At 48.3% G+C, this 21,640-nt stretch overlaps 2 protein-coding genes across 2 annotated transcripts in view; one reads left to right on the top strand and one right to left on the bottom strand.

The window, feature by feature from the left end:
- The window catches only part of TSSK4 (testis specific serine kinase 4), a 9,914-nt gene extending 1,218 nt beyond the window's left edge, over positions 1-8,696 (top strand). Inside the window, exons 2-5 of the mRNA XM_026690406.2 lie at positions 638-2,612; positions 3,843-4,057; positions 6,572-6,935; positions 8,383-8,696. Coding sequence (XP_026546191.1) covers positions 2,406-2,612; positions 3,843-4,057; positions 6,572-6,935; positions 8,383-8,667 — 1,071 coding nt within the window. The 5' untranslated portion in view covers positions 638-2,405 and the 3' untranslated portion in view covers positions 8,668-8,696. The remainder of the gene's footprint in view (positions 1-637; positions 2,613-3,842; positions 4,058-6,571; positions 6,936-8,382) is intronic.
- A 2,011-nt stretch (positions 8,697-10,707) lies between these two features.
- CHMP4A (charged multivesicular body protein 4A) lies at positions 10,708-21,123 on the bottom strand. Its single transcript, XM_026690407.2, has 6 exons — positions 21,000-21,123; positions 19,582-19,731; positions 15,218-15,395; positions 14,226-14,340; positions 13,047-13,170; positions 10,708-12,032 (listed from the first exon to the last, which is right to left on the bottom strand). Exons 1-6 carry the CDS (start codon positions 21,028-21,030, stop codon positions 11,959-11,961), a joined length of 672 nt encoding a protein of 223 aa, XP_026546192.2. The 5' UTR covers positions 21,031-21,123; the 3' UTR covers positions 10,708-11,958.
- Between the last annotated feature and the right edge of the window lie 517 nt (positions 21,124-21,640).

Below are 21,640 nucleotides of genomic sequence, written 5' to 3'. Positions count from 1 at the left end.
TATAAATGGATAAATCGCACGTGTTCAATAAATAATTGAATAATAAACTGCACATCCAAACATAAATAAATAAATCACACGGATTAAATAATTAAATCATAAAGGACCTGTCTCCCAAATAAATAGCTAAATAATAAACAGTGAGCCTCAGATAAATCAATGTCAACACATTGTACTTATGAAATAATACATAATCCTACATCTTGAATAATAAAAGCATTAAATAAATAATACCTATTCAATAATACCTAAAAATATCATATTGCGTATGAAATAAATAAGGAAAAATTGATTGAAATTTAAATATTGTGGGATTTCCAAGGGCAAAGCGATAATGCCAAATGTCTAGATTTTGATCATGTGACCTTGGGGATTGCTGCGTTGTTCATAAGTATGAAAAGCATTCGTAAGTCACTTTTTTCCAGTGCCGTGGTAATTTCAAACGGTCATTACAAGAATGGCGAGGACAACCGGTGTATGTAATAATAATAGCAGTGGTAGCAATAGGAGTGCCATCCCAAAATATCTGGACTTCAAGAATGCCTTGCAGGGTAGAGTCTGGGAAATGGAATGGAGCTGTGTGATTACTGGCCAGATGCCCTTCCTGTCGCCAATGCGGTGTTTTTTCTTTTTACAGCAAATACATTCTCATTGAGCCCAAAGAGAGAAATATCTGCCTCTACCTAGGATTGAACTCACAGCCAAATGATTGTGAAGCAAGAGCTCTGCCTCTAGGCCACCGCACCACTCTCCTAACTGATGATTTTGGAAAACTGCAAGAGAAGAAGGAAGACCAACATGGTAGTATGGATTCACTACAAAAGGGCATTTGACTTCCTACCCCAAGATTAGATAATCGTGCCTGGAAAAAAATGGTTGAAACATCAAAAGCTTTGTGCCAAGATCAACGGCGCAGCTTAAGACACAATTGTTGGTTGATGGTGAAAGACTGGGAGAAATTAATATCAAGAGAGGAATTTTTCAAAGAAACTATCACAGAATACAGAACAAAAGAATTGGAAGGGGCTTTGGAGGTCTTCTAGACCAACCTACCTGCTTGAGCAGAAGACAAGGAAAATGAATGTCAGGTCTCTTCTTAAGCGTATCCAGTGATGGAGCACTCACAACTTCTGGTGGCAAGGAGTTCCACTGGTTAATTGTTCCTACTGTCAGGAAATTTATTCTTATCCCTAGGCTGGTTCTCTCCTTGATTAGTTTCCATCCATTGTTTCTTGTCCTGTCTTCTGGTGTTTTGGAAAAATAGGTGGACTTCTTTGTGGCGGCTGGAGGCTAAAACATATGAAGAATGGTTGCAGGAATTGGGTGTGTCTAGTTTAATGAAAAGAAGGGGTGATAGCGGTCTTCCAGTATCTCCCACAAAGAAGAGGGAGTCAAGCTATTCTCCAAAGCACCTGAAGGCAGGAGAAGCAGCAATGGATGGAAACTCATCAAGGAGAGAGAAGCCATCTAGAACTAAGGAGAAATTTCCTGACAGAAGAATTTAATCATTGGAACAGCTTGCCACCAGAAGTTGTAGGTGCACTGAAGGTTTTGAAGGAGAGATTGGACAGCCATTTGTCTAAGATCATCTGCTTGAGCAAGGGGTTGGAATAGAAGACCTCCAAGGTCCCTTCCAACTCTATTTTTCTGAAGGCTTACTGAGTTCTGCAGAGACCAAATGAAGACCAGAAAAGAGACATGGCGCTCTGGGAGTTGAAGTCAACCCATCTTCATGATGCCAAGGATGAGGAACGCTTCGTTAAACAGCAAATTCATACTTAACATGGAAAGTGAGATTTAAACTGGGGATTGGTGTCCTTCCATCCATTGTTCTCTTTCCTTCTTAGCCTCGGTGGAACATTCTCCAAGGTCCCTGTTGGAAGACAATACCTGCATTCCTAGAAGGTTCTCTATGGTAACCGGAACCCCAGCAACCAATCGGGGTAGCCAGAAGGCTTAAACATGGCTTATGGCATCATCAGAATCTTGGTGGGACCCGGTCAGAGTGATTCCGGTCAACCCTTCAGGTCTTGGAGGTGGCAGCCCGTTATCCCTCTGATATTGTCAAAGGGAAGCAGTCTCTTTGGGTGCTCCTAACCTAGACTCAATAGGGTGAAGAGAGGTGGATCCCGACAGGATCCCCCCACCTCCGCCCGATCCTCTCTGAACCAAACACGTTCCTTTTCCAGACCGTTGGGGAGAGGAACAGGCAGTGGGAGGAACGTTTTATCCTTTTTGTGGAAGGTTGTTGAGATCTTCCAACCAGGGTCCCACAAGACGTGGTCTATACTCCACCACTGTCCTCAGTGGCGGGTCTTTCTCTATATCGCTGAAGTCTTCCCAGAGCCGAGATAGAACCGACCAATTCCCGGAAGGAAATCTCCCCAGCGGAGAAGCTTTCCGCCATGGTGGAACACTCGACCTCCACACCGTACGTCTCGGTGATGGACCAGTATGGCTACCAAATTGGCAAAGCCATCGGGCACGGCTCCTACGGGACTGTCTACGAAGCTTACTTCTCCAAGCAGAAGTCCATGGTGGCTATTAAGATCATCTCGAAGAAGAAGGCCTCGGAGGATTATCTCACGAAATTCTTACCCAGGGAAATACAGGTCATTCTTGAAGTGGGAGCGGGTGGGTGTTTGTGTACACGTGGGTCTCCCCTGAATGGAAAGCTGTGAATGATCAGAGGTGGGATTCATCCGGTTTGGACCGGTTCGGGTGAACTGGATGTTAAATTTACATCTGCTTCACCAAACCGCTATTTGAACCAAACGGCTGGCCCCGCCCATCTTTCCTTGGCTCCTCCCAGGAGTCTCCCTACGCCCCGTTTTGGATCCAAGGTAAGTGCAGGGCCCGTGTGGAGGTTCTGGGAGGGCGAAATATGGGCCGCCCAGAAATCCGGAAGCGGGCCTGTTCCTAGCTTCTGGAGGCCCTCAGGAGCCCGGGGGAAGCCGTTTCCCCTCCTCCCAGAGGCCCGAGGGAAGCCTCGGGACTCTGGGGAAGGCGAAAAATGGCCCTCCCAGAAGTTCCAGTAGGCCACGCCCACCATGGCCACGCCCACTCTGCAACCGGGCAGCGAACTAGTTGCTGGGATTTTTTTAATCCCACCCTTGTGTGAATCCCTTGTAAACCTCTACTTTCATATCTTTACAGGGGTCCAACAAATACAGGTCGCCCCTCAACTTAGAATAGCTCATTTAGTGACCGTTCAAACTTAGGATGATACTGAAAAAAGCAACTTACGGCCGTTTTTCACATTTACGACCACCGTTGCTGCTCCCACCATGGTCATGTGAGTCAAAATTCAGACGCTTGGCTGCCACTGACTCGTACTGTGGCGGCTACAGTGTCCCAGGGGTCACGTGATCCCCTTTTGCGACCTTCTGACGAGCAACGTCAATGGGGAAGCCAGATTCACTTAATGACCGTGGGACTACCTTGACAACTGCAGTGATTTAACTTAACAACTGGGGAGAGAAAGGTCATAAAACGGGGCAAAAGTTGCTTCACAAATGTCCTACTTAGCAGCAGAAATGTTGGGCTCGATTGTGGTCGTATGTTGTGGCCTGCCTGTCCCAAATGGGAAATTTTCAACGCCTGGTGGGTCATCTTTTGGAAAGGCACTTTGCACTCTCTCAGAGGCACTGTTGCTCCCCCTTAGCTTTTCATTCCTACCTATGTCTTCCTGGTCAGAATTTCAAGACAGGGAGCTATCCTTAAAGTCATTTAGTTTTTAGGATATTTTATTTTTTTCCTGCAGCGGAAGAACAGGGCACGCGAGGGAAGGGTGGGGGCAGGCCATGATTCGAACCCTGAGTCCTTCTTCTTCTTTTTTCCAGGTGATGAAGAGCCTCCGCCACAAATACGTCATCAGTTTCTACCAGGCCATCGAGACCACCTCCCGCCATTACATCATCATGGAGTTGGCACCAAGCGGGGATGTCTTAGAATGGATCCAGAAGTCCGGGGCCTGTTCGGAAGCTCTGGCTGGCAAGTGGTTCTCCCAGCTGACCCTGGGGATCGCCTACCTGCACGGCAAGGGCATCGTGCATCGGTGAGGGTGTGCGCGCGTATGTGTGTTAAATGCGCCCTTCGGGCTTCTAACCCGGCTGGGTTTTGAATTGGGATCTGGAGTGATCCATGTTGTTCATGAGGGGATTCGAAGCTCTGTCAGCCCTTTGAGGTGGGCCTCTCAGCAATCAAACACCATTTCATTTCCATGGGCAATCTTTCTCAATCTTGGCAAGTTTAAGATGGGTGGAACTCCCTCCCTCCTTCCTTTCCTTCCTTTCCTTCCTCCCTCCCACCATCCCTTCTTTCTTTTTGCCTTTCTCTTTCCTTCCGTCCCTTTCCCATCCCTCCCTTTCTTTTCTCTTTTCTATCTTCCTTCCTTCCCTCCCTTTCTTCCTCCAACCCTCCCCTTTCCTTTCTCTTATCTCTCTTCTTTCCTCCCTTTCTTTCCTTCCGTCTTCTCCTCCTCCCTCCCACCCCTTCTTTCCTTCCTCTTTTCTCCTTTCTTCTCCTTCCTTCCTTCCCTTCCCTCCTTCTTTCCTTCCTTTTCTCTTGCTTCCTTCCCTTCCTCCCTAACTTCCTCCCACCCACCCTCCCACCCACCATCCCTTCTTTCCTTTCTCTTTTCTATCTTCCTTCCTCCTTTTGTTCCTTCCTTCTGTCTTCCTCCCTATTACCGTCCCTCCGTCCCTCCCTTGTTTCTTCACCCCTCCCTCCCACCATTCCTTCTTTCCTTCCTCTTTTCTCCTTTCCTCTCCTTACTTCCTCCCTCCCCTCCTTCCCTCCCTTCTTTCCTTCCTTTTCTCTCTTCCTTCCTTCCTTTCCTTCCTTCCTTTTTTCCTCCCACCCTCCCTCCCACCCTCCATTCTCTCCTTCCTCTTTTCTATCTCCTTTCTTTTCCTTCCTCCCTCCCTCCCTGAGTTCCTTAGAAATTAGGGATACCTTTATTGGAAAATGGGTGATGCAAAGTCATCCTTGACTTACAACAGTTCGTTTAGTAAAGTTACAACGGCATTGGAAAAAGCAATTTATGACCATTTTTCATATTTACAATTGTTGCAGCATCTCCATGGTCACATGATCAAAATTCAGACACTTGGCCACTGACTCATACTTATGACGGTCACAGTGTCCCATGATCCCTTTTTGTGACCTTCTGACCAGCAAAGCCCAGGGGGAAGCTGGATTCACTTAACAACTGTGTGACGGACTTAACAACCGTGCCGAGAAAAGTGTTAAAATGAAGCAAAATTCACTTAACAAATATCCTTCTTAGCCACAGAAATTTGGGGCTCCACTGAGATTATAAGTTGAGGACTATTTACATAAACTGGAGGGAAGTTCCCCAGGTTGCAATATTTTGATTGACCGTTCTAATAGCCAATTGTTGCAATGCAGGATGGCCATAAGGGTTCACTTAACAAATGTCTCCCTTAGCCACAGAAATGTGGGGTTCCATTGAGGTCGTAATTGGAGGACTACCTATAAATCACGAAACTCTGCCCACCTTCAGAAAAAGGCAGGTAGTCCTCAACTTATAACCACAATGGAGCCCACCCCAATTTCTGTGGCTGAGGCGTTAAGTGAACTTTTTGCCCCATTTTACATCCTATCCTCCCACTGCTGCTAAGTGAATCGCTGCAGTTTTTAAGCGAGTCACATGGTCGTTAAGCGAATCTGGCTCCCCCCCCCTTTGACTTTGCTGGTCAGAAGTTCGCAAAATGTCCGTGTGACCCCCCCCCTGGGGGACACAGCCACCGTCACAAATACAAATCCATTGCCAAGCGTCTGACTTCGGATCATGTGACTTCAAGAAGGCTGCACAGACTGGAAAAATGGTCATCCTAAGCAGAGGTGGGATTCAAAAACGTTAGGAACTGTTTCTCTGCCCGGATCCTGGGTGGGCGTGGCCGTGGTGGGCGTGGCCTAGTTGGCCTCCTGCATCGCGGTGGTGGGTGGGCATTTTTGCCCTCCCTGGGCTTCGGAGGTTTTCCTCGAGCCTCCAGGAGGACAAAATGGCCTCCCTGGGCTCCGGAGGCTCTACGGAGGCTGAAAATGGGCCTGTTTCCGGCTTTCCGGAACTTCCAGTTTTTCGCCCTCCTCGGGCTCCAGAGGCTTTCCTCGAGCCTCTGGGAGGCCCATTTCCCCCTTCCCTGGGCTCTGGAGGCTCCCGGGCCCATTTCTGCCTTTCTGAAGCCTCCGGGAGGCTGTTTTTCACTCTTCCTGAATCTCCGTGTGGGCCCTGCGCTAACTTGGTATCCAAAATGGGCTGCGTGGGGGACTCCCGGGAGGGGGCAAGGTTAGTGAGGCCAGCCCGTTGTTGCAACTACTGGTTCAGTGAACCAGATATAAAATTAGCACCCGGTTTGCTCGAACCGGTGCGAACCGGTAGCAGGCCACCTCTGAACGTAAGTCCCCTTTTTTCAGGGCCACTGTAACTTTGAACGGTTGCTAAACAAACCGTTGTTGAGTCGAGGACCACCCGCAGCAGCATTAGGGTGGTTGGTTGGGTGGACGGGTGGCCTTTGGCTTCACCTCTCCCCCTTCGTGCCAACAGGGACTTGAAGCTGGAGAACCTGTTGCTGGACAAGCGGGAGAACATCAAGATCTCAGATTTCGGCTTCTCCAAGATGGTGGCGCCCCAGACGCAGCCCCCTCCCTCCCCGTCCTACCGCATGATGAGCTGCTTCTCCCACCTCAGCCAGACCTATTGCGGCAGCTTCGCCTACGCCTGCCCGGAGATCTTGCTGGGCCTGCCCTACAACCCCTTCCTCTCCGACACCTGGAGTATGGGCGTCATCCTCTACACCTTGGTGGTGGCCCACCTGCCCTTCGACGACACCAACCTCAAGAAGCTGCTGCGGGAGACGCAGAAGGAGGTCAACTTCCCCAGCCATGTCCAGATCAACGACGAGATTAAGGTGAGGGGTGGGCAGCCCACCTGGGCTGCCTCACCGGCTGGGTGGCTGGGAATGATGGGGCAAACAGTAGCAGCCAAGCTGGTGTTTCTCCATCTTGGTAGGCTGAAGATGTGTGAATTTCCTTCCCTCCCTCCCTCCCTCCCGTGTTCTGCTTCCTTCCTCTTTCTTCCTTTCCTCCTTCTCTCCCACTTCTGTTCCTCCATCCCTCTTTCTCTCCTCCCTCACTCCCCTTCCTTCTTTCCTGCTACTCCTTCATTCTTTTCTCCTTTCTTCCTCCCTCCCTCCCTTTCCTCCTCTCATTCTTCCTTCTCTCCCATTCTTCCCTTCCCTTCCTTCTCTCCCTTTCTTTCCTACCTTCTTCTCCATCTCTTCCCTCCTCCTCCTTCCCCTTTCCTTCCTTCCTCACTTCCCTTGCTTCTCCCACTACTCCTTCATTCCTTTTCTTCCTCCCTCTCCTTCCACCTCTCCTTTCTTCCACCTCATTCTTTCCTCCTTCCCTCCTTCCTTCCATTTCCTTTCCTCCTCCCTCATTCTCCTTGTCTCCCACTCCTTCCTTCCCTTCCTTTTCTCCATCATTTTCTTCTCCCTCTTCTTCCCCTTCCCTCCTCTCACTTCCCTTCCTTCTCCCACTACTCTTTCACTCCTTTTTCCTCCTTCCCTCCTTCCTTCCTTCCAACCCTCCCACCTCTTCCTTCCCTCCCTTCCTCGCTCTTTCCTTCCCTCCTCTCTGGGTTCCTTAGAGGTTGCAGCATCTCTCCACTCATCCATCCACCCACATCGTCTCCCGTCCTCCCTGCTGCCTTTCTCATCCTTTCTCTTTCATCCATCCCAGTCTTCTTTTGCTTCAAGACTCCTTTTTTTTAATTTTGGCAGAAAATAATTTGGTTCTGAGCCACTCAGAAAACTGACTGTCCAGCCGGGCTAAATCTTGATCCCTTCCTGGCCAGAGTAGTGTGTGTGTGGGTGCGGGAGGGATGTCTGGAAGCTTTCATCCCTGGAAGCTTTCTGTCAGAAATGGTGTAGGATCTCCTGCTTGGACGGAGGAAGGGGTTGGTCTAGATGACCTACAAGGTCCCTTCCAACCCTGCTATTCGGTTATTAACTCGCTGCAGCCAACTCGCCACTGGACAAGAGCTACATGAACATCAAGAAATGGTGGAATAGCATCATTAAAGAAGATTGCCAAAGGAGAGCCCAAAATGAAATGCGAATGACAAAAAAAATAAAATAATTTTAAAAAATTATTTCAAATAAATGGATTGTCCCGCAGCGAGTCGGCTGCGGCAAAGTTGCCCCTTTCTGTCCGAGAACAATTATTAGGTGTTGGTGAACGCACCCCACGTGGCGTGTGTGTCCCCCAACACGCATGTCCCTGTGGCGGGGAGGGAGAGGTGTGGTCATGACCACACAACGGGGGCCTTCAGCGTGGAAATCTATCTCCTTCCAGGACTTGATCCGTCGCATCCTGCGCCCGGCCTCGAAACGTCTGAACATCTTGGAGATCCTGAAAGTCTCTTGGGTGCTGAAGTTCTTGGCGGAGAAGCCCACCTCCGAATTGAAAGCCCTGGAGGCCATCTGCGGACCCCGGACGCCGGACGCCGGCAAGAGCACCCTTACGCCCAACACCAAATCTAAGTCTCTCACATTTTCGCCAGACAAAAAAAAACCAGCCAGCCGGACTCGGAGCACGGGGCAGATCAAGCCGTCTAAACATGCGGAGAAAAGCAGCTGAATACCCTATTAAAGAAAGGGAAAAACAAAAATGAGAGGCCCTACAATTTTGCAGCTGGCCGTTGGGCTGCGCGGCTGGATTTCTAGCTGCGGGGACATGGCCAATTATGCCGTGGGAAAGCAGGGAGGCTCTCATGGCAAGGGGGCCTTTTAAAAAGAGGGAGGGAGTGGGGAAGAACGGACCTGTATTGGTCCCTATAGAGGGGTGGGGGGGGGGGGCTTTGGAAATTCATCTGTTTGCTACAGGTAGTCCTTGACTTACGAGAGCTCGTTTAGGGACTGTTTGAAGTTACAACGGCACCGAAAGAAGTTTTACACACTTACGACCTTCGTGTTGTGTGATAAAAATTCAGGTGACTGGAAATCGACTCATAATTACCGTTTCCCCCAAAATGCAACCTTACCCTGAAAGTAAGTCCTAGCTTTTTATGTACGCCCAATATAAGCCCTTCCCCCCCCAAATAAGCCCTAATTAAGATCCCGCCCACTCGAGTGGATGGGTAAACATTAAGCTAAGATGGGGATAGGGTGGTAGAACTGCCCTACTACTTACCTTTGGACAGGTGTAGCCAGGCCTCGCACACCCCGACACCTGCCTTGCTGGCCCGTTTCTTATGCAGCCGGCAAGGCTGGCAAGGCTTTCGTGAAGGCCTCTGGAGCTGATAACAAAGGTCTGGATCGATCCAAAGCTCTGTTACCGGCTGCAGAGGCCTTCAGGAAAGCCTTGCCGGCCACAGAAGCAGCTCCTGAAGGCCTCTTGACAGCGAAAATGAGGCTGGGGGGTGATGCGCGCAAGTGAGGTTAGTCAGTGGATGACATCCCCTGAAAATAAGACCTGGTGCCTTTTTTGGTGGCAAAAAAACAGGGTCTTATTTTCGGGGAAACATGGGTATGATGAAGGATCCTGGAGTACAGAAATTTGGGGCCCAGTTGTGGTCGTAAGTCGAGGACTACCTGTATTATTATTTTTTGAAGGCGGACAGTTTTGTGCTTTTGAACAGCCACAAGAATCTCGGACAGTTGCATGGCCACTTTCAGATGGTTGGACTTCAACTCCCAGGATTCCCCAGGCAGCTTGGAATTGTGGGGATTGAAGTCTAGCACTGGGGATGTTAGCTAGTTTGGGTAATGAATGTCTGCAAGAAAACCACCAACCTCAGAGAGCACAAAGTCTATACCTCTCTTAAGCATGGAATCCTGGGAGTTGGAAGTTCACATAAACATGGAATTCTGGGAGTTGAAGTCCATGCATCTTATGCCTGAAATCCTGGGAGGTGAAACCTACATAAGCATGGAATTCTGGGAGTTGAAGTTCCTTAAGCATAGATTCCTGGGAGTAGAAGTTCACATAAGCATGGAATTCTAGAAGTTGGAAGTCCATGCATCTTAAAGAGGCTAAGGCTGAAAAACCCTGGGATAAATGCTTATATCAATTGAAGGTCACATATCTTAAGCCTGGAATCCTGAGGTGAAATCGATGTAAGCATGGAATTCTGGGAATTGAAGTTCCTATCTCTTAAGCATAGAACCCTGAGAGTTGAAGTTCACACAGGCATAGAATTCTGGGAGTTGAGGTTCACCTGTCTTAGGCCTAGAACCTTAAGAGTTGAAGTTCACAGATGTATGGAATTCTGAGAGTTGAATTTCCGCTGTCTTAAGCCTGGAATCCTGGGAGAATTAGCATGGAATAAGCATGGAATTCTGGGAGTTGAAGACCAGGCATGATGAGGTTGAAAAACACTGGGATAAATTGGTTCAAAATGGCAAAATGAGGTAAAAGATTCATTCTGTAAAAAACTCAGGAGCTGATGAAAGAAATCATCAGATTTCTGATTTTCGGCTACCACCCCTGGGTTTTAACCTCAGCCACTTTGAAAAGGTTAAGTATGGAATTCTGGGAGTTGAAGTCCGCACTTCTTAAAATGGCCGAACTTTTAAAAAGCAACACTGGTTTTAGGTGCAAATTCCAGCAAAAAAAAGGGTTTTTTTGGGGGTAAGGGCGATGGAAGAAAACAAATCACACGCCATTCAGTTCAGACAATACATTTCAGGGCACTTTATTCACCGGGCACAGAAAGCAACACAGCAACGGGTCACCGCAGGAGTACACGCGTGTCAGTGGGGGCCACGCTTCCCCCCACCATCCCAACTCCTGCCCACAAGTCAATTTGAAAAGAAAAAGACAGAACAAGCTAGCTTTAAAACAGAAAAGAGAAAACACCAGGCGCAAGTTGAAGCAAACTATTAACCAACAACCCCACCCACCCACCCAGCAAAAAAAAAAAAAAACCCGTTAACAGATACACGCTACCGATAAAACCAGGACAGAACAATACCTCCAGTCCAAACTAAATCACAACTTTTTCTCCCTTATTCCCTGATAATCCCCCACCCCCTTGCCCGCCCATCGCCCCTCCCTCCTTCCATCCATCCATCCATCCGGCCTTCCAAGGTGGAACGCCACCCTCCCGTCCCCCCCGCCCGAAACCCACCCACCCTTAAATTCCTTTGCAACACGCCTGGGAGGAGGAGGAGAATCCTTAGACTGCATCATTTGCACCACCGGAGTGTGTGTGTTTTGTGTTGGTGTGTTTGGCAACAGACGAAGCTGACAACTTGCCCTAAAGGAGACAAGAGACCAACAGGAGAGAGAAGAAAGACCAACACTCACGGGAACGGCAACCTCCAAAATCGGACAGAAAGCGAAGGACAGACCAGAGGGTCAAAAACTCTTGAGAATTGTTTTTAATCCCCCCGCCAAAGCTTCATTTTCAGGCTGTGTTTGCGTGTCACACACCGTCCGCTCCTCCTGAGCCCCCCCGCAAGGTGGGCCAAAATCCTGTTGTTTTTTTTTGAAAACTGAAAAAGAAAAAAAGTTAATCTCCAGATGATTTCAAGGTTCAGTCTTTATCTGGGGGGGGGGGGAAACGTGGGGGGGGGGGCAGGTCTTTTAAGCCCCAATCACCCCTCCCTCCCCCGAACAGGCTCCCGTTTTCTATATTGTAGATATATATATATATATATATTTATATTTATATAAATCTGTCTATAAAACTCTTTACATTCGGCACGTAAGGTCATTTTAGGCAGGGTGTGTGTGTGTGTGTGACTTCCGGCCCTCCCCTCTTTTGTTGTTGTTGTTGTTTCTTTCCCCACCCCACCCCTCCCCGTAACCATGGAAACCGGAGGGGAGAAAATGGTTCCTCTCCATCTCTTTTCTGCCTCTTTCTCCGAAGAAAACCAAGGGAGGCGAGGAGGAAGCGGTGGGGGAAGGAAATTTCCCACAATTGCATCATGACACCCAGGCGGCAAGCTGTTTCATTTCCTCGTCTTCCTCATCCAGGGAGGCCGAGGGCACTTTGGAAGCTGCGGGAAGGAAAAGAGGCAGGATTTGAACCTGTGACATCTCCTGAAAAGGGGCGTTGCCCTCTGTGTTCAACTTCTGCTGGGCAGGACTAGTGCCCCCCATTATCCAGAGCTGGTACCCAGGCAATTGTACAGGTAGTCTCCCTAGGCTAACAGAGTTGGAAGGGACCTTGTAGGTCATCTAGTCCAACCCCCTGCCCATGCTTATTTTGTGAGCAAAGTTACAACCAGCGCTGAAAAATGGGACTTATGACCTTTTTTTTTTCACACTTAACGACCTAGGCAACGTGGTCACGTTATCGAAATTCAGAGGCTTGGCAACCGACTCGTACTTATGATGGTCGCAGTGTCCAGGGGGTCACGTGATCCCCTTTTGCAATTTTTCTGGCAAGCAAAGTCCACTGGGGGAAAGCTGGATTCACTTCACAACACTGCAACTAACTGAATGACGGCAGGGATGGTGGCAAGAAAGGTCGTAAAATGGGGCAAAACTCCCTTGGCAAATGTCTCCCTTAACGACAGAGATGTTAGACTCCATTGTGGTCGTAAGTCGAGGACGGTCTGTACATCTGCCACAACTAGGTCACGCTGAAGTGAGGGTGTTTTCGTGACATGATACAGGTGGACTTAGAACCATTCTTTTAGTGACCAAAGTTACAACTCATCGAACAGTCCTCATACTTATGACCGTTGCAGCATCCCTGAGGTGAAATCATTAAAATTTGGCTGGTTGGCAACCGACATGCATTTTTATGGTTGATGTGGCTGCCATTTGTGACCTTCCCAGCCGGCTTCAGACCAGAAAAATCAACAGGGAATCCGAAGCTGGATTCATTTAACGAATGTCTGCTTCGCTTAACGAACGCTGGGTTTCACTTAACAAAAAGGGTCGAAAAACTGGGTGTCAGTCCATTTAACCCACGCTTTGCTGAGTGACAGAAATGTCAGTCGCTCCTGCGGTTGTAAGTCGAGGATTACCTGCGTTAAGCTTTGGGGGCCTGCATGTTGTCATACCTGGCACATTGGGGAGGCGAGAAGAGGGGACATTGGGGAGCTCCGGACTGGCCTGCCCAACATTCAGAAGTTCCTTGTCCAGATCTTCTTGTTCCATCTCTTCCAGTTCAGCCAGCAGCTCATCCTGTCAAGGCAGAAGGGCAAGATTCGCATTCAAAGCCTCCGCCCCCTATGCAGGGGAGGACAAGAAGAGGAGCAAGCAGAGGAGGAAGAGGAAGAGGACAGACGGAAAAGGAGGAGGAGAAGGAGGAAGGGGGGAGAGGAAAAGGAGGAGGAAGAAAAAGGAAGAGAAGGAAAAGGAAGGAGGAAGAGGGAAGGAAGAGGAGGAAGAGAGAAGGAAAAGGAAGGAGGAGTAAGAGGAAGAGAGAAGGAAAAGGAAGAGGAGGAGGAGAAGGAGGAAGGGGGAGAGGAAAAGGAGGAGAAAGAGGAGGAAAAGGAGGGAGAGGAAAAGAGGAGGAAGAAAAAGGAAGAGAAGGAAAGGAAGGAGGAAGAGAGAAGGAAGAGGAAGGAGGAGTAAGAGGAAGAGAGAAGGAAAAGGAAGAGGAGGAGGAGAAGGAGGAAGGGGGAGAGGAAAAGGAGGAGAAAGAGGAGGAAAAGGAGGGAGAGGAAAAGAGGAGGAAGAAAAAGGAAGAGAAGGAAAGGAAGGAGGAAGAGAGAAGGAAGAGGAGGAAGAGAGAAGGAAAAGGAAGGAGGAGTAAGAGGAAGAGAGAAGGAAAAGGAAGAGGAGGAGGAGAAGGAGGAAGGGGGAGAGGAAAAGGAGGAGAAAGAGGAGGAAAAGGAGGGAGAGAAAAGAGGAGGAAGAAAAAGGAAGAGAAGGAAAGGAAGGAGGAAGAGAGAAGGAAGAGGAGGAGGAGAGAAGGAAAAGGAAGAGGAGGAGAAGGAGGAAGGGGGGAGAGGAAAAGGAGGAGGAAGAGGAGGAGGAAAAGGAGGGAGGGGAAAAGAGGAGGAAGAAAAAGGAAGAGAAGGAAAGGAAGGAGGAAGAGGGAAGGAAAAGGAGGAAGAGAGAAGGAAAAGGAAGGAGGAGTAAGAGGAAGAGAGAAGGAAAAGGAAGAGGAGAGAAGGAAAAAGAAGAGAGGAGGGGAGGAGGAGGAGCAGGAGGTCTGTGGGGTGGGGAATTCTGGGAGTTGAAGTCCCCTTATCCCTCTGGAGGCCATCCATGGATCTCTCAGCCCTCCTTACCTCATCCACATCATCCCCGAAGCCGACCGGCTTAGATATGGCATCCGAGATCTGTTGGGCGATGTCCTGCTGTTCGGTGATTTCGGCCATTAAGTCGTCCACTTTGTCAATGTCCCTGGAGGGGGTAGGAAGAGAAGGAGAAAGCTCGGGGGATCCTTGGTGGTCTCTGAGATTGGCGGGGTTTTCTTGGAGACCTTTCATGAGCCAACTACGGCACATCATCAGTGCTAGAAGGGAGTGGGGCTTGTGAAGAGGAGGAGAGGGGGAGGAAGAGATGGTAGAGGAGAAGGGGAGGAGGAAGAGGAGGAAAAGGGAGAGAAGGAGAAGGACTGTGGGATCCTTGGTGGTCTCTGAGCTTGGTGGTTTTCTTGCAGACGTTTTGTGACCTGGCTATGTAACGCCATCAGTGCTAGAAGGCAGTGGTGTTTGAAGAGAAGAGGAAGGGGAGGAGGAGGAAGAGCAGGTGGGGAGGAAAAGGGAGAAGAAGCGGAGGAGGAAGAGGAGGACGACTGTGGGGTGCTTAGGGGTCTCTGAGCTTGGGGGTTTTCTTGCAGACATTTCAAGGCCTGACTAGGTAACATCATCAATGGCATAAGGGAGGAGGAGAACTGTGGGGTCCTTGGTGCTCTCTGAGCTTAATTATTTTCTTGCAGACATTTCATTACCCAACTAGGTTACATCATCAGTAGTAGAAGGGAGTAGGGCTTGTGAAGTGGAGGGAGAAGGAGGGAGAGGAAGCGGAGTGGGAAGAGGAGGAGAGAAGGAAAAGGAAGAGGAGAAGAAGAGCAGAGGAAGAGGAGGAGGAGTGTGGTGTGGGGAATTCTGGGAGTTGAAATTTGCCCTTGTCTTGAAATGGCCAAGGTTGGAAAAAAAAACAAAAAACACACACACACACACTGCTCTAAGCTAAAAGCAAAACATGGACCAGATTTTTGAGTCCAGGGAATCGGGCTGCTTTCTTCTATCGATCGCTTGGGAAAAGCGCTACTCACATATGCTGGTGAGCCTCTTTCATGGCCCGAGCCGCGTCCGACATGGTCTTGAGCACTTCGGTGTTGGTGGTGGCGTTTTCGAGGGCCTCGCGTTGGAATTCGATGGTGGACAGGGTCCCGTCGATTTGGGCCAGCTGTTGCTCATAGCGTTTCTTCCTCTTGAGAGCTTGCAAAGCAGCTGCCGCGAACGAAGGCAACAAATGCATGCAGCCACCCCATGCTTCTGGTCCTCATGGAGGTCAGAAGCATGTGGATGTTTATTAAGACACCCCCCCCCCAAATACAAGACAGGACATTTGTGAATTTGTGTTACTCGTGCAAGGAGGCTTGCAAACGGCCATACTGCAAATCCCCCTCTATGCAGAGTTGGTTTGCTCTCTCTCTCTCTCTCTCTCTGTTTCTCTCTCCCTTTCTCCTCTTTCTCTCTCCCCTCTCTTCTCTCTCTCTTTAACAGGCGTGTTACTCACTTAACAAGTGACTCACTTAACCACTGGGGCAAGAAAGGTCGTAAAATGGAGCAAAACTCCTTGGCAAATGTCTCCCTTAACGACTCAAAATTTTGTGGACAAAATTCACTTAACGTCTCACTTAGCAGCAGAAATTTTGGGCTGTAACTGTGGTCATAAGGCCTCCTTGTAGTCTTTTTCTGGGATTTTACCATTTAACCTCACTTTAAAATGTGTGGACTTCAAGAATTCCCTAGTCAGATAACAGATAATCAGAGTTGGAAGGGACCTTGTAGGTCATCTAGTCCAACCCCCCACCCAAGCGGGAGACCCTACACCATTTCTGACAGATGGCAGTCCCAATCTCTTCTTGAAAATCTCCAGGGATGGTGCTCCCACAACTTCCGAGGGCAACTTCTGTTCCATGGGTTGATTGTTCTCACTGTCAGAAAGTTTCTCCTTATTTCCAGGTTGAATCTCTCCTTGTTCAGTTTCCTTGTCTGGCCTACAGATGCTTTAGAGCAGTGGTCGCCCACCAGTGGGCCGGGGACCACTGGTGGTCCATGAGAAAATTTTGTTGGTCCGCAGAGAAAGGTCACCCCAAAGCAATTAATCCGGGCTGCGTGGGAACACAAGGCTTGCGTCTCTTGCATTGCGTACAACACGAGGTAGTGAGGGGAGGGGGAAAGGGCGGGGGGAGGGGGAACTCACCCCACTCGCCTGGCCTGGCCACCGGGCTGCTTCTTTCTGCTTCTTTCTTCTTCTGCTTTTGGCTGCACGCAAGGAAAGCAGCAAAAGTCTTTCTTTCTCTCCCCCAAACTCCGCCAGAAATGAGTCTTTGGGACCCTGCAAGGCCTCCTGCTCCAAGAGGCTGCGCCATTCTGGCGGAGTTTGGGGGAGAGAAAGAAAGACTTCCTGCAGACTTTTTGGGGGATTTTCCCAGGGTCTCTGCTGTGCTGCTTTTTCTGCAGAGACCCTGGGAAAATCCCAAAAAATATCTGCAGGAAAATCCCCACCCTGTTTTCCTACCGATTGATCGCTCTTGATTTGGGATCGCAGGATACCGTCTCTCTCTCTCTCTCTCCCTGAGTATGTGGGGGGGCATGTGTGTGTGTGGGGCGTGTGTGTGTGTGAGAGAGAGAGAGAGAAAAAAACATCACTGCCAACCCATCTCTCTCTCTCTTTCTCTCTCTCCCACCAACGTCAGCAAGCCACTGCCACTCAAATTTAAAATTATGAGTTTGCTGGTCCCTGAGGCCCAAAAGGTTGGCGACCCCTGCTTTAGAGTTTAGAAAATATCTAAATACTCAGCATAGCATAGCCTGCTGGGGAATTCTGGGAGCTGAAGTACAGACACCTTAATGGACCTGCGGTTGAGAAACGGCTACACTCTAGGAATTTAAAATTGTTTCCTATGGCCGTTACTTATCAGCCGGACTTTAAGTAAATCCAGACAAGGTCAGCCAGCATGGATAAAAATATTCTAAAACAAAGAGATCTGGGAGTTTAGGATTTAAACTGATATGGTTTTTTTAACTTTCTGTCTTTAAATCTAAAAAGAGGTATAAATAATATCAGGGCTCATCCCTTTTATGAAAAGGGGTTTTTATGAAGACATTTGAACTCAGGGAAGTTCAAATGTTTTGGGGAATCAAAATCAAGATTCCTGATTTTTGAGGGCCCTGAAATTAAATTACCCCAAAGAGAATATTTGTAATTCAAGGTTGAGCTGTGGGGTCCTGGGTGGTCTCTGAGCTTGGTTGTTTCCTTGTAGATGTTTCACGACCCAACTCGGTAACAACATCAGTGCTAAAAGGGGAGTGGGGTTAGTGGAGAGGAAGAAGAGGAGGACTGTGGGGTCCTGGGTGGTCTCTGAGCTTGGTTGTTTCCTTGCAGACATTTCATGACCCAACTAGGTAACAACATCAGTGCTAAAAGGGAGTGGGGTTAGCGGAGAGGAAGAGGAGGAGGACTGTGGGGTCCTGGGTGGTCTCTGAGCTTGGTTGTTTCCTTGTAGATGTTTCACGACCCAACTAGGTAACGTCATCAGTGCACTAATTATGTTGGGCACTGATTGTTGTAATGACGAGGCAGTCGAGTTGTTTGATCATGAACAACTGAATCATGATGATCTTTATTGGAGTCTAGTCTTGCATTTATACACATTTTTAATTATCCTCCACCATTGGTTAACTTTGGTTACTGCTTAACTTTCGTTACTGTTTAGCACAGTAATCCATACAATTAATTATCTCTAGTTAAAGTCTAACATATGTTTACTTCCTCTCTCTAATCCTCCTTTAGATTAGTGACTTTGTTTGCCTGAGTTGTATTTGCTTGGAAACATTCTTTATCTGAGGTTTGCCATCCGAGATTGGAACATTCCTGCAATTACAACTCTACAACTGATGATGTTATCTAGTTGGATCACGAAACAATCAAGCTCAGAGCCCTCAAGGACCCCACTAAATTAGTTCTTCCCTGAAACAAACTCAGCGTATAAACTGAATGTGTGACTCAGAGCAACCCTATGGATGTGCATTCACACATATGTATTTCAAAAAACGACACAACTGATAATACAGGTAGCCCTCCACTTACAACAGTTCATTTTACAACGGCACTGAAAAAAGTGACTTATGACCATTTTTCACACTTACGAACATGTAGTATGTCGCCAGGAAGAAGGGGGTGGAAGGTTATTATTTTATTATATTATTATTTTAAATGTCTTTTATAGAGTGTTGTTATATGTTCGTAAGCTGCCTTTAGTCGCCATGCGCCTGTAGGCCGCAATATACATTTTTCTAAATTATAATCTTCTACCTATATAAAAGCGAAAGGCCACTCACGCATCATCACAAAATCTCCAGAACCGTAAAGTCTACAAACTTGAAATTTGGCCCGTATGTTCCTCTTGGCTTCTAGGGGTCCAGTAAGAAAGGATTTTTCCAAATGACCATCAGAGCATTAGTATTTATTCCTATATTATTACATTATCATTATCATTATCATTATCATTATTATTATTATTATTATTATTATTATTATTATTATTATTATTATTATTATTATTATTAAGCTCCGATGCTAAGGAGTTCTACTCCCCCTCCCCACCTGAAAAGGAATCTGTTCCAAAGGCAAAACACAAGCAGAGGAGAGGAGTTTCAGTTTCAGTTTTAGTTTCAGAGCAGCACATTTCAGTTTCCGTTTTCAGAGCAGCAAGCAGCTTTAGTACAGAACAGTTGAGCTAATCCACCCCCGGGCTCCCTGCTGTCCCCACCTTGCTCACACAGCAAATACTGTTTAAGTTTCCAAACAGCCCTCAACACTGACAGGACATTAACCAGGTGAATACCGATGGATGCTGGTAGGCAGAGGCAGAATTTTTTCCTCCTTATTTTCCTCCCCATAAACTAAGCCCAGCCACATAGTTTCATAACGAAGCACGTGTATCCAGGTAGTAATAAATAAAATAAGGATGACGGTCCCGTCATTCCCCAGAGTCACGTGATTTACATTCGGACGCTTGACAACTGATGGTCGAGGAGTCAGACGATCCCCTTTTGCGACCTTCGGACAAGCAAAGTCGATGGGGGAAGCCAGATTCCCTTAACAAACCAGGTTACTAATTTAACAACAGCAGGGGTTCACTTAACAACGGAGGCAAGAAATGGGGCCAAACTCCCTTGACAAAAAAATTCTCACTTACCAACATTAGCTCAATTGTGGTCGTTAAGTTGAGGGCTACCTACTTACAGAGAATAGGAATCACAATATTTGTGTAAGAGGCTTTATCGTTACAGGCCGGGAGAACCTATTTCTATTTATTTTATTTTTTCCCCTTCCCTTATTTCTCCCGGCTCCTCTTCAGGGCTCAGGTGTGCCTGCTTCCTCCCCCCCACTTTCTTCTCCTACCTCTTTTGTTCTTTGTGCCATGTTTCTTAGCCGACTGCAGTTCCTGCTGGATCTTCTCTTCCAGGAATTCTTGCTTCTTGACCAGGATGGTTTCTGTCTCGTGCAGCTTCTGGATGGCCTCCTGCGGGGTGGGGGCCTTGGCCTTCTTCCCTGGAGAACCGGAGAAGGGAGGAGTGTGTGTGTGTGTGTGTGCGTGTGGGATCACATCAAAGACCAGGGGCGCACCATTTCAAGAGAACGGCCTTGTTCGAAAATGGTGGCCCCATCATCCCTGTTGACTTGGGGGTCCCATCTTCCCCGTTGGGTTGTGGGTCCCATCATCCTCATTGGGTTGTGGGTCCCATCATCCTCATTTGGATTGGGGGTCCCATCAACCCCATTGAGTTAGGGGTTCCATCATCCTCATTGGGTTGTGGGTCCCATCATCCCCGTTGGGTTGTGGGTCCCATCATCCTCATTTGGATTGGGGGTCCCATCAACCCCATTGAGTTAGGGGTTCCATCATCCTCATTGGGTTGTGGGTCCCATCATCCCTGTTGGGTTGTGGGTCCCATCATCCTCATTTGGATTGGGGGTCCCATCAACCCCATTGAGTTAGGGGTTCCATCATCCTCATTGGGTTGTGGGTCCCATCATCCTCATTTGGATTGGGGGTCCCATCAACCCCATTGAGTTAGGGGTTCCATTACCCCTACTGGGTTGGGGTTTCCCATCATCCCTATTGAGTTGGGGTTCCCATTATGTCTGTTGGACTGGGGGGGTCCCATCATCCTTGGTGGGGTTGAGGGGTCCCATCAACCCCATTGGGTCCCCCATTAGTTCCACTGGATTGGGTTTGGGTTGGGCTTCCAATCACCCTTCCTTCACCCGATGCAAGCTCCAACCCAATGCATTAGTGGAACAGACCATTTTTGGGGGGGGGCGGTGTGGTGGTGAATGCATTGTTAACCTTAAGCTTTCCATAAAATTCACTCCAGCTTAAAAAAAAAGAATAGTGTAAAAAATTAAAAGAAAAAAGCAGAATTTGTAAAAGGGCCTATCAAATCTCACATGCAAATCTTCCCCACCCATCTTCTTCACACACCCCTCCCAAAATAATGAGCAGACCCTTGCCTGTATGAGGGGGGGGGGCAATGCACCCCTTCACCCAGCCCTGGGGAGCATGAGCAATTAAAACCATCCAGGGTCCAAGCCACATTTCTTATAAATAAAGTCCCCTTTTTAGGAGAAAAAAACAGTAACCCCCCCCCCTATTTCTCTCTCTTTTCATCTATTCATCCTTTCTTTCCTTCCTCTTTTTCTCCTTCTACCCTCCCCCCCCTCGCGCCACTGGTTACTCCCAAGTCTCGGGATCCCCTATGGGCTTCGGGCGATACCAACTCTCCGTCGGGGTGGAACACTGGAATTAGGAGTCTCACCTTTCCCAAACAGCTTCCCGAAACCACTCATCTCGCCTGGTGGGAAATTCACTGGGTTTCCTCTTCCGGCTTCACCCACCTACAAGCCTCGCCCCGCCCCATCACGTGCCACGAGGGTGGAAACAGACTAAAGGGTTTGGAGGGTTTTGCGTATGCGCTTATAAACTACCGGCTCTCGAGCGAAGCAAGCGTAGAAGGAGAGGGATACCCAAAGAGGGAAAGCTGGGGTTATTGGACGGCCTTAATTCGCACCGTGGGCTACATTAAAACATTTAAGTCAAGGAATTAATAAATTAAAAGCAAAGGAACAAGCTCCCTTTTGGCTAGAGAGTTCATTGGGTCCTAAAAAAAAAAAAACACCTCTAGAACTAAGTCTAAACGGAACCGGAAATATAAATAAAACGAAACTCAGCTTTTTTTCCCCTCTGAGGCCAGCATGTGATGAAAGCATTGTGTGTGTAGGGGGGAGGAAGATTTGGTAGAGCCGATAAATCATGTGCTTTGTGACGTCACTTCCCCGCCCTTCTCTGTCTCTTAAAGGAACCGTAACACCCCCTCCCCCAAATCTTTTCCAGGCCTTAAAGGGGCTGCACCCTTTAATCTACTCAAATTCATTTAATCTACTCAAATTCAATTCTACC

The sequence above is a fragment of the Notechis scutatus genome, chromosome Z (genome assembly GCF_049901735.1).
Source record: "Notechis scutatus isolate UNSWTSFEM ecotype Mainland chromosome Z, rNotScu1.2, whole genome shotgun sequence".
In the NCBI taxonomy this organism is placed as follows: Eukaryota; Metazoa; Chordata; class Lepidosauria; order Squamata; family Elapidae; genus Notechis; species Notechis scutatus.
This window is presented reverse-complemented; position numbering and strand designations above follow the sequence as displayed.